The following is a 14,683-nucleotide window of genomic DNA, read 5'->3' as shown; positions in this document are numbered from 1 at the left end:
AGTTCTTGTGAAGCCCATTTGTAGGTTAAGTTAGAGGCCATCCTCAACTTTTGTCGTTATAGAAGGACCAAAAGACCTGATGGGATGCTCGACCACTGCTTGATTATACTTTTCTTCTAGGCCTGACTCCCCTTCATTGTGCAGTCATAGCCCACAATGCTGTGGTCCATGAACTCCAGAGAAATCAACAGCCTCATTCACCTGAAGTTCAGGAGCTTTTACTGAAGAATAAGAGTCTGGTTGATACCATTAAGTGCCTAATTCAAATGGGAGCAGCGGTGGAAGCGAAGGTAAATTCAAAGAAAAGGTTTAAGATGGGGTAGGGGAGAAGCTGGTTATAGCAGAAGAGCAAAAGACCTTGCTTCCAAGTACAGATTCAGACTTCCTTTTTTTTTTTTTGAAATTAATGGTGTGAGTAGCAATGTATGGGGTGGTTAAGAAGCCCAGATTTTAACAGATCGTTTCATGTGTTTTTTTGATTTGCTTTGAATCTGTGGATTATTATCCAAAAGGTCATTTAGGTGTAAAATAAATTAGTCTTTGAAAGGAAAAGAAAATGCCTAAAATTGATATTGTCATTTTGGCTTCCGTTTTCCTACACTGAGAATAAAGGTAGTGCTTTTTGTAAGGGTTTCTTCATTGTTGTGGGATGTGGAATTCATCTTCTGTTTTTACGCTGGAAAATATTCTTTTAAAATTTGGTTTTATTCACTGAATATGTGGGGAAAATTGCCTAAGTCATAAACCGTTTGGACCCTTGAGGTTTACTGTCTAGTCAAAGAGGTGAGAGATACAGCTAAATATGACTCTGCAGGGAGGCTACCAAGTCCGGAAATGCAGGTGAATACATAATACATGGTTTACTGATATGTTACGACATAGGATTTAAAAATATCATTTATTTTTCTACATTTTATGGCCACTCTGTATAAAAAGATACATTGTGATAAGAGGCATACAGGCAAATTAATAGGAAATTTAAGGGAAATAAAAGATTCCCTTTAGCTTGGGATTAAGCAAGGCATTGTGGAGAAGGGAGCATTCAAAGTGAGTCTCTGAAGCCGAATCAGACATTCAAGAGACTGGGTGAAAAGTGTATTCCAAGGCATGGTATCTGGATTTTCTTTTTTTTTTTTTTTGTCTCCCTCTTGCCTTTGACAAGGATCGCAAAAGTGGCCGCACAGCCCTGCATTTGGCAGCTGAAGAAGCAAATCTGGAACTCATTCGCCTCTTTTTGGAGCTGCCCAGTTGCCTGTCTTTTGTGAATGCAAAGGTACTTTTAGAAAGCTTTAATAACCACACCAGAGTGGGAATGGCCTTCTGTATACCTTCTCAAAGTTTTTGAGCTCCTTTCATGAAATTTCCCCCTTCCTGATGTCTGGTATTTCGTTTTATCTTCAGGCTTACAATGGCAACACTGCCCTCCATGTTGCTGCCAGCCTGCAGTACCGGCTGACACAATTAGATGCCGTCCGTCTGTTGATGAGGAAGGGAGCCGACCCAAGTACTCGGAACTTGGAGAACGAACAGCCAGTGCATTTGGTTCCCGATGGCCCTGTGGGAGAACAGGTGAGAGGCACAGGAGGGAGAGGAAGTACTTTTTGGCACTCCAGTCTGAAACATAAAGGGAGATTAGGCTGTGCAGGGCAGAGGCCAGCTGTTGCTCTTTAGGTGGGCTCTATCAGTGTCTGTGTCTCACGGTAGCCATCATAGCATTTTGGTGTTCCTCTTGCTTTGGAAACAGAGCAATTAAGAAATCTGAGGGTTTATCCATAGACTCAAAATGGTTAGAGGTCAGGTAGTATTCTGTGACACAGACTTAGGGTTAGAGTAAGTCAGAATGGTTTAAGGTGCGGAAAGAGAAGGTACCAAGGTTCCTGCAGATACCAAGGAAAGAGAATCTTAGTCTTTTAAGGTATGAGCCTTCAAATATTGTGGATATTAAATGAGTTGTTATATGTGGAGTGCTGACAGTAGTCCCAGGTACAGAGTAAGAAGAGCTCAGTGAACATCAATAGTTAGAATTATTTCTGTCTACGAAGTGATACTGAACCAAAAATGCAAAAATTATGTAATTTCAAGCCTAGAAATACTTTACACTTTAAACAGAATTAATGCTTTATTCATCAAATATGGTTATATGTTATCATTGAGGATTGAATAGTTTCATGAGTAAACTTTTTAGATAATAAGAACTTATTCTTTTAAGAACTTAAAATGTTTTTGATAGAACTCTTTTCCTGGAGGGAATGAGGGGGATTGTGGCTGTGGGTAGGTCATTACATACTTTACTAATCACAAAATAAAATATGTGGAATGCCGTTTAGCTTTTTCTTTGATTCTGAGCTGTCATTATGACCATAATGTTATAGCAGCCCCTATGTAGAGAGCTCTGTGTAATTTAGAAAGAATCTTTCAATAGTTTGTAAAGAGTTTTCATGTATATTTTAATAGTTAAAAGAACTTTGCAACTTTCAAGTTTCAACTGAGAAAACTGATATTCAGAGAGGTTCCAAGGACCATCATTAACTTGTAAAAAGGCAGAGTCCTAAGCCCAGTATTTGCTTCTACTTCACTGTTTGTGGTATGCAGTCATATAACTATGCTCTCAGGGATTATTGAGGTATTAAGCCATTTAGCTCTTCATTAAATATTCTCAGATTATCTCCTTTTTGCTTTGGTATTTTGTGTGTGTTGGGCAGGTAGGGGGTCTTTTCCCTGGCTTTTATCGTCGTACTGTGATCATATGTTTCCTTCTAGCAGCTATCAGTTGTATCGCCTACCCCAATCTCCTTTCTTCTAAATTGTTGCTTCGTATCTGCTGGAGGCTGAGAGATAGAAAATAAAATGTATCAGACTGGGTTATAAAATGAACCACTCTGAATGAGCTGGGATCTTCTCTGTGATCCATGAAGTTATGTGTAGATGCTTTAATACTTGGATATCATGGCAGCTGTTTTGGCTCGAATGGTATTAAGGATTTACTTGTGTGTGTGTGTCATAAAATGTGGGTTTTGTGTTCCTGTTAGTTGAGGCTGACTTCAAGATAAGCGAGATGTTATAATTTGCCTTAATTACTGCCTTATATTAAATGTTCTCACAAATAGCAAGACTAAAAATTAGGAAAAGAATATAGGTGTTATTTAAGTTTATGGAGATTTTCAACTTCAGATAATTTTTAATGGAGATGTTTTACTTTCTTGGACCCAAAGATTATTATAGGAGATCTGAAATAAGCTTTAAAAGTTTAGTATTTTTAAGAGTCACCTCAAAATCTTGAGAAGTATTGTGTGTATTTCTTCATATACTTACAAGTTAATAGGAGTAGTGTAGATTGTATAAGAAAGGAATGAAACTCAGAAGGAAATAACATTGCGTTGGCCATAAGAAATAAACCTCACAGATTTTATTTGTTTCTCTTCCAGATCCGACGTATCCTGAAGGGGAAGTCCATTCAGCAGAGAGCTCCACCGTATTAGCTCCATTAGCTTGGAGCCTGGCTAGCAACACTCACTGTCAGTTAGGCAGTCCTGATATATCTGTACATAGACCATTTGCCTCATATTGGCAAATGTAAGTTGTTTCTATGAAACAAACATATTTAGTTCACTATTATATAGTGGGTTATATTAAAAGAAAAGAGAAATATCTAATTTCTCTTGGCAGATTCGCATATTTCATACCCAGGTATCTGGGATCTAGACATATGAATTTGATCTGAGTGGTAACATTGCCTTCAATTAACAGTAGCTTGTGAGTAGGCAAGGACTTTGATCTGTGGCACAAAACATTGTTAATATTTTCAAAGCAGGTACATTGTAAATGTTTCTTTAAGAAAAATGAAAGCATGTGAAAGGAAAAAGGTAAATACAGCATTGAGGCTTCATTTGGCCTTATGCAGTCCCTGGGAGTTACTGGCACTGGACAGGCTTCAGTCATTGGACTAGAAGAAAGGTGTCCATGGTTAGAATTTGATCTTTGCAAACTGTATATAATTGTTATTTTTGTCCTTAAAATATTGTACATACTTGGTCATTAACATGGTCATATTTGAAAATGTATAAGTCAGTAAAATAGAAAAGAACAAGTGAATTGTTGCTATTTAAAATTTATTTTACAATTCCAAGGAGTTTTTATTGTGTAATCACTAAGTCTTTGTAGATAAAGCAGATGGGGAGTTATGGAGTTGTTCCTCTGTTGGCTGAAAGATATATTTGAATTGTAAAGATGCTTTTTCTCATGCATTGAAATTAGACATTATTTGTAGGGAATTGCATGCTTTTTTACCTTCCCGAGACAGGGTCTTGCTCTGGCACCCAGGCTGGCGTGCAGTGGCATGATCTTGACTCACTTCAGGCTTGACCTGGACTCAAGTGATCCTCCCACCTCAGCCTCCTGAGTAGCCGTGACTACAGGTGTGCGCCACCACACCTGGCTAATTTTATTTTTTGTAGAGGCAGGATCTTGCCACCTTGCCCAGGTTGGTCTTGAACTCCTGAGCTCATGCCATCTGCCTGCTTTACCCTCCCAAAATGCTGGGATTACAGGGGTGAGCCACCGTGCCCGGCTGGCAATTGCATGGAAGAGAACACCTCTTTATGGCTTACTCTCTAGAATTTCTGATTTACGTGTTCTGTTGAAATTTTTGGTTTTTTTACATTTATAGAAACAACAAAAAGTCAATATTGAAACGTGTCTTCCTGCTCTGTTTTCTGTTGTCAGATGATGACAATGTGCCGCGATGTTTCACACGTATCATTCAGAAAAAGTTTTATTTTTTAATAACATTCTATTAACATTCTTTTGCTTGCCACTGGCATGCCTGAGGAATGCATTTGGCTATGATTACACACACTAAGTTTTTGTAATAAATTTGACTCATTAAAAACCTTTTTTTTAAAAAAAAATCTCATTTGTGACTAACTTATGTTTGCAGCTGAGTACTTAACTTCTTTTTAAAAGATACCCTTTGGATTGATCACATTGTTTGACCCAGTATGTCTTGTAGACACATTAGTTATAATCACCTTGTATCTCTAAATATGGTGTGATATGAACCAGTCCATTCATGTTGGAAAAACTGATGGTTTTAAATAAACTAATTCACTAATATTATATGTCTTACATGCATTTTCTTTTCCTAGTGCCTTATTTATATTTCCCTAGATAGAAAAAAGTACTATTGATGATTTTAAATGCCTTTGAGTGAGTTAATATGTGTTAATTTGGGTTTTTTGGATAACATGTTTCCTGAAAGTATACAAGATTTAACATCAAAATCTATTTGCTAAGTTTACTAGTAGAAGTGTGTTAGGTTTTGAAATTATCATGGAAGTTTAATAGATGCTGTCAATCATTCAGATGTTTAGATGCTAAAAAAAAAAAAAAAAACAACTAAGTGGGAGCAGGGAATCATAGGAAAAACAGTTTGGAGATGACCAGGATCATCCTTAGAGAAATGGAAACCTGGGAAAGGTTCTTCCCTTTGCCAGCAAGCCATTTTGACGTGTGAGAACAAACACGTCAATATCTGTCAGTATGTCATTACAATTACTGCACATATATTCTAGTTCTTATAGCCTGTTTTGAGAATCTGGTGAAAGCTATGAATCCTTTCCCTGGAAAAATGCAAATATATGTATACACACAAATGCTATGTACAATATTTGGGGCTTTACTACCTTCAGAAGACCATGACTCACAAGAATCCACTCTAGTTTCATTTCTGCACATCAAATATTTTTCTTCTTTCATATAACAAAATCTTTAGAATAATTTGCTTTGCAAATGCAACCTGTTAACCAGAACAGCAGAAATGATGTACTCCCACTGAATATAGCTGTCCAGTGAGCTTTACCCAAGTGAGCTTCTATATTCTCTTAATCTCAAATTCTCTCATAGTTGAACCAGTATCTAGCAAGTATGTGTGTGTGTGTGTGCGTGCACGCGCGCAAAGATGTAAATAATTTGAGGCTGAGACATATAAGACATTTCTTAGCCTTAAGATATTTACGTGAGAGATACCTTACATGGCATTTATTTTACTATGCAGACTATGTTAGATAGTATTGAAAAAGGAAGTACAGAGATTCAGGAGGAATAATTTCTTTCTGACTGGGGAGGATTCAAGGTAGAGCATTTGAACTGTATCTTCTGAATAGTTGATTTGGATGTTCATATAAAGGGAGGAGAGGCAGGTGAAAGAAACAAACAGTATGAACCAAAGCGTAGTTGTCTGTGGGAATAGCAGGTGATTTTAATGTAGTTAGTTAGACTCTGGAGTGGCCAATAAAATTCATCTTGTGTTCCACCTCTGGTAATATTCTCGAGTATCAAGTTGAGAAAGATCCTTGGGCTCGTAGGTGCTTGTCAGGAGAGGTTGCTGTGATTGATTCGTGATATCTGCCACAGGAATATGGGAAATGGCTCTTGATTGAATATATCTTAAAGCCTCACAGAAGCCAAGACTGTGCTCATTGCTGTAACTTCAGTGCCTAGCACAGTGCCTGGCACGTGGAAATGGTTCATAAAATATTGGTTAAATGAGTGAACCAATGTATGCCAGTCCTACTTAGAGTCACTGATTGTGTTGGGGGAGGTGATGTTTTGAGCCAGAGTTATACTATTAATTACTAATGAATTATTGACTACCATGGTTCTGAATTTAATTCTGCCACATGATTTCACAGTGACATGGATGATATGTTAATGAAAATGGGCATGGGCATAGTTGGACTCATTAAAGAAAATAAATCGGGCAGTCTGTCTTTACAAAGGGCTAATGCCGGGTGCAGTGGCTCACGCCTGTGATCCCAGCACTTTGGGAGGCTGAGGCAGGCGGATCATGAGGTCAGGAGATCGAGACCATCCTGGCTAACACGGTGAAACCCCGTCTCTACTAAAAATACGAAAAATTAGCCGGGCGTGGTGGCGGGCGCCTGTAGTCCCAGCTACTCGGAGGCTGAGGCAGGAGAATGGCATGAACCCGGGAGGCAGAGCTTGCAGTGAGCTGAGATCGTGCCACTGCACTCCAGCCTAGGCGTCAAAGTGAGACTCCTTCTCAAAACAAACAAACAAACCAACAAACAAAAAACCCCACAAAGGACTAATGTTAGTGCTGTAGTTTGATATTGACTAAGAAATCCCTACAAGAGTCAGAGACCAAATCTTCCAGCTCAATTTGTTAGTCAAATCAGTAACATTTAATATCCTTTCTATATTTTTGCTTAATCAGGGCAGGAAAATTTCCTCAAACGTCTCTGACTTTTAACAAATGTCAACTTAAACATACGGCCACTAACTTCCATTTTCTGATAACCTCAGTTGTTCTGTATTGAATATGACCTCAGAGAGAAATCAGCTTCAGTCACTGGCTAAGTTTGTGATGGTACCTCTGAGATCAGGCCTGGGTACAAAGTTTGAGAATACTTGTAACCATGCTACTAGGTTTTGGCTATACCTGCTGATGCCCTGGATTAATCCTTGAGAGAAGGGGAGACACTGCCCTATTAGTCACCAGAGGCCCTGCACCTAGCACAGTATCTGACACATTGTAGACATTCAATAAATAGTTCCTAAATTGAATTTAATTTCAAGACTTTGTAAAAATTTTTTTTCTTGGCATATTTATTCTTCAGTCTACAAATATTTTTATTATTCACATACAGTTTATGACTTAATCCAGTACTTTTATGCTTCAAGCCTTTGGAGTCTGTGCAGACCCAGGAACATTGCATGGGTGGCACATTTCTAGGAGGGGTAAGATTGGTTGTTTTTGTTTGTTTGTGTGTTTGCTTTTTTGAGATGGAGTCTTGCTCTGTTGCCCAGGCTGGAGTCAGTGGCAAGATCTTGGCTCACTCAGTCTCCACCTCCCAGGTTCAAGCAATTCTTGTGCCTCAGCCTCCTGAGTAGCTGAAATTACAGGCACGCACCACCACACCTGGCTAATGTTTCTGTATTTTTAATAGAGATGGGGTTTCACCATGTTGGCCAGGCTGGTCTCGAACTCCTGGCCTCAAGTGATCCGCCCACCTCAGCCTCCCAAAGTGCTGGGATTACAGGCGTGAGCCATCAAGCCTGACTGATTGTAGATTCCTCTCAAAATGTGTCTTGCTTTCTTCTTTGTACTCCTTGTCCTCTGGCCTGTGGTCCCTGCTCTCTCCATCACACCATTCCCCTTGCCTATCAGCCCAAGAGGGTTTGGGGATGAGAGAGTGCAGCTGCTGAGTGCCCTGGGTTCGAGGTTTCAGTCTTTGGTGGACAGTGGTATCTTATGTGAAGCTTGTTAAACATGCAGATACCTCGGCCCCACCCCAGGCTTCCTGAATCAGAACCTCTCGGGTTTTCAGGTTTCTGGCAGGTTATATGTGGTGATTCTAGTGCAGTTTTAGTCTAAATTAATTTGGAAATGCAGACTTTGGAGAGTAGCTGGGGTTGGGCAGTAGCCATGTGGTGGTAACAGAATGGGGTTGCTGGAATGCATATGGGGATGAAGTAGCAACTGATGGTGTGCCGTGTGCCAGGCACGTTGGATCCTATGGTATAGAAACTAGCTTTGAAGATACAATCATGAGTCGCCTTATTTCTTTTTTTCCTGATTTCAGAAATCACTTTTCTAAGGTGATTCTAGTGTAAGTTTCTCAAGTATGTTAGTTTCCCAGGACTGTATAACAACCACAGACTTGGTGGCTTAACTAAGAGAAATTCATTTTGTCGCAGTTCTGGAGGCCAGAATTCTGAAACCAAGGTGTTGGCAGAAACGTGTGCCTTCCAAAGGCTCCTGGTGGAATTTGTGCCTTCTAGTCCAGCTTCTAGTGACTCCAGGTGTTCCTTGCCTTGTGGCAATATAACTCCAGTGTCTGCTCCATCTCCACATGGCCTTCTCCTCTTCTCCCTGTGCCTCCTCTCTGTATATCTCTTACAAGGACTCTCACCACTGAATTTAGGGGCCACATGAGTACTCCAGGATGACCTCGTCTCAATTTTATTTTATTTTATTTTATTTTTTTGAGGAATAGTTTCGCTCTTCTTGCCCAGGCTGGAGTGCAATGGTGCCATCTCAACTCACTACAACCTCCATCTCCTGGATTCAAGCGAGTCTCCTTCCTCAGCCTCCTGAGTAGCTGGGATTACCCGCATGCACCACCACACCTGGCTAATTTTCTATTTTAGTAGAGATGGGGTTTCACCATGTTGGTCAGGCTGGTCTCGAACTCCTGGCCTCAGATGATCCGCCCACCTCGGCCTCCCAAAGTGTTGGGATTACAGGCGTGAGCCACGGCGCTTGGCCTTTTTTTTTTGTTTTTGTTTTTTGTTTTTTGTTTTTGAGACAGAGTCTCTCTCTGTCACCCAGGCTGGAGTGCAGTGGCACAATCTCAGTTCACTGCAACCTGTGCCTCCCGGGTTCAAGCAATCCTCCAGCCTCAGCCTCCCAAGTTGCTGGGATTACAAGCGTGCTCCACCATGTCCAGCTAATTTTTGTATTTTTAGTAAAGACAAGGTTTCACCATTTTGGCCACGGCGCTCTCAAACTCCTGACCTCAAGTGATCTGCCCACCTTGGCCTCCCAAAGTGCTGGGATTATAAGCATGAGCCACCATGCCCAGCCTCAATATTCTTAATTGTACAAAGACCATTTTTCCAAATGAAGTCACATTCACAGGTTCTGAGGATTAGGATGTGGACATATCTTTTGGGCGGCCTTAACTTAAAACTTACTACACCAGGAAAGAGGATTTATAATAATTTCTGTTACCATTATTTCTCTTAAAAAACGAGTAAGATTAATATTTCCTTTTTTAAAAAATTATTTTATCATGGTAAGAACATTCTATTTTCCTAAGAAATTGTAAAGTGTACAATAATAGGGACAATGTTGTACAACAGATCTCTAGAACTTATGAGTATTTCTTTCTGAGCAATCCTATATATAGCCTGTCTTCAGAATCTATGAGTACCTTTTACATATTATTATTCATCTAATGTATGGTGAAATATCTCCATTTCATTTGTTAGCTATAATACTAAACACTGACCAGGCAACTCATTTACCACTGATAAACTTTAAGAGAAACAAAAATATTTATCGAGCTGTAACTCAAAAATTATGATAATGATTAAAAGAGCTTTTAGTATGTTAAACTTCCAGCAAAGCTTTTATGATTATCGCTCGTCATTTTGCTCTCTGGTACACATGTGAATGAATCTGCTGCTCTTCACCTCGGATCACGCTACCGAGAGCTGCCCGTGTGAGAAGCAACATGATCCCAAATCAAATTAAATTCCTGTGCTTTACAGCATCTGATCTCGTAATGAGTAACAGTAGAGTAGTTAGTCACGGAGAACTGCAAACGTTTAAAAGTCAAGGGTCAAATCCAGTTTCATACAATAACAGTTGATTCCACTTTGCTAAAACTAAATTGAAATAGACTGTTTGAAGTCTAGATATTATCTTTTTAAATGATAGGATTCTGGCTCTTGCTCCAGAAATAAAGATGTCAGCAGCTCTGGAAACTTGGTAGCTGGATCCAGCATGTGTTTACCTGTTGGATCAGCGTAGTTCCTGTAGGCTTGACAATCGGGACAAATTTCAGATTGTGAAACAATACTAGATTCCTTACCTTAATCGATCTGGGGCTTAAGTTTCAAATTACTATTTATTTTTATCAATTCATGGTATCTTAATTCACATGGCCTGCTCTCCCTATTTGCAGCCGAACATCTCTCAGGCAGGACTTTAATTTCGAGTGATTGCATAAGACTGTAGGGTACTTCCCGACTGGCCTTTGTGGAAGCCCCAGGTGTGGACTGCTCTGGAGGCGAACTGCTCTTTTATTCCAGCACTCGAGGGTTAGTTTTGGTGTTTGCCTCAGTGGGAGTGTGTCCGCTGTGAGTCTGCTTTTCTGAATGGGAGCCAGAGTTTTTTTTTTTTTTTTTTTTTTTTTTCCACGTTAGATGTCACTTTTCTTTTGTCTTTAAAAAAGGTATCCTTTTCTTTTTGCTCCCAAGAAGTATTCCTTCCAGAAGACTTTCAAATTTTCAAAAAGTTCTCCTTTTTAGGCATTCACAGATATGGAAGAATTGGTCGTCTTCAGGATAGCAATTTTGTCTGGTGTAACTTCTTATACATATGTAAGGAAAATTCAAAATATATGATTTGGGAAAACAAGTAAGCATTTGGATGGTGCCTCTACCCAAAATATTCCTGGAAAATTTTTTTAAAAGTTACATTTTTAGCCAGGTGTGGTGGCACATGCCTGTAGCGTCTGCTACTTGGAGGCTGAAACGGGAGGACTCTTTGGGTCCAGGAGTTCCGGGCTGCAGTGAGCCATCCATGATCACGCCAATGTGGTGTAATAAGATGTATAGACAGAAGTTTAATTTACACAGGTTATTAATTTCTACACACATTCTAATCATACAGGCTAATGAGGTACATCATTTAAAGTGCAGGATTTATAGACAATTGACAAGTTTCTCATTATTCTATTTCCCTGTCTATATAAATCAATCAATTTTGTTTCTTTCCTCAGCTAAAGTTATACCAAATCTGTTATCAAGGTCAAAATGTCTGTTAATCAGTTAATAGCGTAGATAAAAAAAGTCTGTTAAAATATTTTTTTCTATCTTCTCTGCCACCACCCACATATAGGTTTTCAAGACTTTATTCTTGGATTACCACAATAGACTTAGAAACCTGACTTTTTATTATGGAAACATTCAAACACACAAGTAGGCAGAATAGTATATTGAACACATATATCTATCATGAAGTTTCATCAATTATAAACATTTTGCCATTTTTGTTTCTTCTTTCGCCCCACATTTTTTTCTAGAATAAGTTAAAGCCCACGCCAAGCTTTATAGATTGTCAGTAAAAATCGCTAATAGATAAGTAACTTGTGTCCCCAATAAATAGCTTTCTAATTAGTTTTCCTCCAATCTTCCTGCTTTTCTTACCAATCAAAAAATTTCCACCACTTGGCATACTGTTAAAGAAACAGAAAGTTTTTCAAAGGCTCAGTGCTGCCTGTTGAATCAGATGCAAACTTTTGTCCTGGTTTACAAAGGTATGTTGACCTTAGCTTGACCCTGCCTGTCTAATCTCATCTCATTTTTCCCCAGTGGGCTATCAGGTGGGTCTCTTCACTGTATCAGCTGATGCTCTGTTTATTCCTGTCTCTTGTCATGTCCTCACCTCCCCAAATTCTGTGCATCCTAGAAAGCCCTGCTTGAGTGCCACTTTCTCTATTAAACTTTTTCTAGCTCATACTGACTGCTCTCTTCCCTGAACTCCTGGGATTAAAACACAATTCCTCTAACTTTCATTATCTGGTATTTTCTGTCATATTCCAGACTTAATTATTGCAATCAGGAAAGTGAGCTATGAATCACTGACTAGCAGCATTTTCTCTTCCTTTCTTCCTTCCCTTTATCCTTCCTTCCTACCCTTCTCTCTCCCTTCCTTCCTTCCTTCCTTCCTTCCTTCCTTCCTTCCTTCCTTCCTTCCTTCCTTCCCTTCTCCCTTCCTTCCTTCCCTCCTTCCTTCCTTCCTTCCTTCCTTCCTTCCTTCCTTCCCTCCCTCCCTCCCTCCCTCCTTCCTTCCTTCCTTCCTTCCTTCCTTCCTTCCTTCCTTCCTTCCTTCCTTCCTTCCTTCCTTTCTTCCTTCCCTCCTTCCTTCCCTCTCTCCCTCCTCCTTCCTTCCTTCTCTCTCTTTCTTTCCTTTCATTCTGCCCCCCTCCCCCCTCCCTCTCCCCTCCCTCTCCCCTCCCTCTCCCCTCCCCTCTCTTTTTCACACTCTCATCCAGGCTGGGGTGCAGTGCATGATCATAGCTCACTGCTGCTTTGACCTACTGGGGTCAAGTGATTCTCCCTCTTCAGCCTCCTAAGTAGCTGGGACTACAGATTCACACTACCATGCCTGGCTAATTTATTTTTGTTGTAAAGATGGGGGTCTCACTATATTTCCCAGGCCAGACTCCTGGCCTCAAGCAATGCTCCCTTCTCAGCCTTCCAAAGTGCTGAGATTACAGGTGTGTGCTACTGCAGCATTTACTTTTTAAATACAACTTTAAGATGCCTGAGTTAGTGGTATTTTTGAGGACACAAAGAAGGTGAGTGGTGCTGGATAGACTCTAGTATTGGAATCTAGGCAGAATTCTAAGATGGTCCTTTGCCCCAGGTGTTACTTCTGTGATTCTGTTAGGTTACATTGCAAAAGTGATTTTGCAAATGTAAATAAAGTAATTATTAACCAGCTGACCTTAAGATAGGGAAACTACTCATCTAATCACATGGGCCCTTTAAAAGCGGAGCGTTTTCTTTGGCTGGAGGCGGAAGAGGAAATCCTAGAGATTCCAAGCCTGAGAAGGACTCAACCCACAATTACTGGCTTTGAGGATGGAGCAAGGGAGCAATGAACCAAGGAATGCAGGTAGTTTTTAAATATGAAAACAGAAAATGGAATATCAGTCCTACATCCACAAGGAATTGACTTCTGCCAACAACCTGATTAAGCTTAGAAGCAGATTCTTGCTCAGAGCCTCCAGATAAGAGCCCAGCCCTGGTGACAGGTGTTTGAGTTTGGCGTTGTGTTACTCCACGCAGAGAGTCAAGCCAACCCCGCCCAGACTCTGACCTGCCGAACTGTGAGATAACACATGGGTGGAGTTCTGAGCTGCTAAATTTAGGAGTAATTTGTTACACAGCAATAGAAAGTGAATACAATATATAACATAGGATTTGAGCTTATAGTGCAATTTTATACATTTCTTGCTATTTTAATTAAGGTTCCAAATCAGCAAGAGAAGTTTTCCAATAAATGGGGGCACTCGTCTTAGGATGTGTGGTCATTACACAGGCTAGCAGTGTCTTTAATTTATGATACCTCACTTTTGTCCATCACTTCCCCATTCCAGATAAGAAAATTTCTTTTTTTTCTTTCTTTCTTTCTTTTTTTTTTTTGAGATGGAGTCTCACCCTGTCACCCAGGCTGGAGTGCAGTGACATGATCGTGGCTTGCTGCAACCTCCACCCCCGGGTTCAAGCGAGTCTTGTGCCTCAGCCTCCCAAGTAGCCGGAACTACAGGTGCGTGCCACCACGCCTGGCTAATTTTTGTGGTTTTTAGTAGAGATGGGGTTTCACCATGTTGGCCAGGCTGATCTTGAACTCCTGACCTCATGATCCACCTGCCTTGGCCTCCCAAAGTGCTGGGATTACAGGCATGAGCCACCGTGCCCAGCCTGGAAAATTTCAAGGAAAGTTTAGCTTCCCTATTGCCAGTGTTTTCAAAAGAATCTATAAAAGGGTCCTGGAGCAGGGGAAGGTGATTAGGACAGCATATCTGACCAGTATTAGCATCAGCTTACTGTGTTGCCATACTCTAGCCATTTACCTCTACTGTAAGAGTGGGGCATATTTTGTAGGGCAGTGGTCTCCAACCTTTTTGGCACCAGGGACCAGTTTCATGGAAGACAACTTTTCCATCGATGGGGTGTGGGTGAGCAGATGATTTCGGAATGAAACCGTTCCACCTCAGATCATCAGGCATTAGATTCACATAAGGAGGATGCAACCTAGATTCCTCGCATGCGCAGTTCACAATAGGGTTCACGCTTCTATGAGAATCTAATGCCCGAGGCTGATCTGACAAGAGGAGGAGCTCAGGCGGTAATGCTGGCTCGC

The 14,683-nt window shown here is 40.4% G+C and overlaps 1 protein-coding gene across 4 annotated transcripts in view; it reads left to right on the top strand.

Moving 5' to 3' along the window:
• Window positions 1-5,112, top strand: part of NFKBIZ (NFKB inhibitor zeta) — a 32,637-nt gene extending 27,525 nt beyond the window's left edge. For 2 of the 4 annotated variants that reach the window (XM_077993989.1, XM_001099425.5), the window contains 4 exons: window positions 121-290; window positions 1,163-1,273; window positions 1,402-1,569; window positions 3,426-5,112. In XM_077993989.1, the coding sequence (XP_077850115.1) occupies window positions 121-290; window positions 1,163-1,273; window positions 1,402-1,569; window positions 3,426-3,479 (503 nt within the window). In that variant the 3' untranslated portion in view covers window positions 3,480-5,112. Of the gene's footprint in view, window positions 1-120; window positions 291-1,162; window positions 1,274-1,401; window positions 1,817-3,425 lie in introns of those variants that run through there. The other 2 variants (XM_077993988.1, XM_015129699.3) reach the window with 1 other exon arrangement.
• The last annotated feature ends 9,571 nt before the right edge of the window (window positions 5,113-14,683 follow it).

Source organism: Macaca mulatta, chromosome 2 (assembly GCF_049350105.2).
Source record: "Macaca mulatta isolate MMU2019108-1 chromosome 2, T2T-MMU8v2.0, whole genome shotgun sequence".
In the NCBI taxonomy this organism is placed as follows: Eukaryota; Metazoa; Chordata; class Mammalia; order Primates; family Cercopithecidae; genus Macaca; species Macaca mulatta.
Note: the sequence above shows the minus strand (reverse complement) of the source record. Positions and strands in the feature narration are given on the sequence as shown.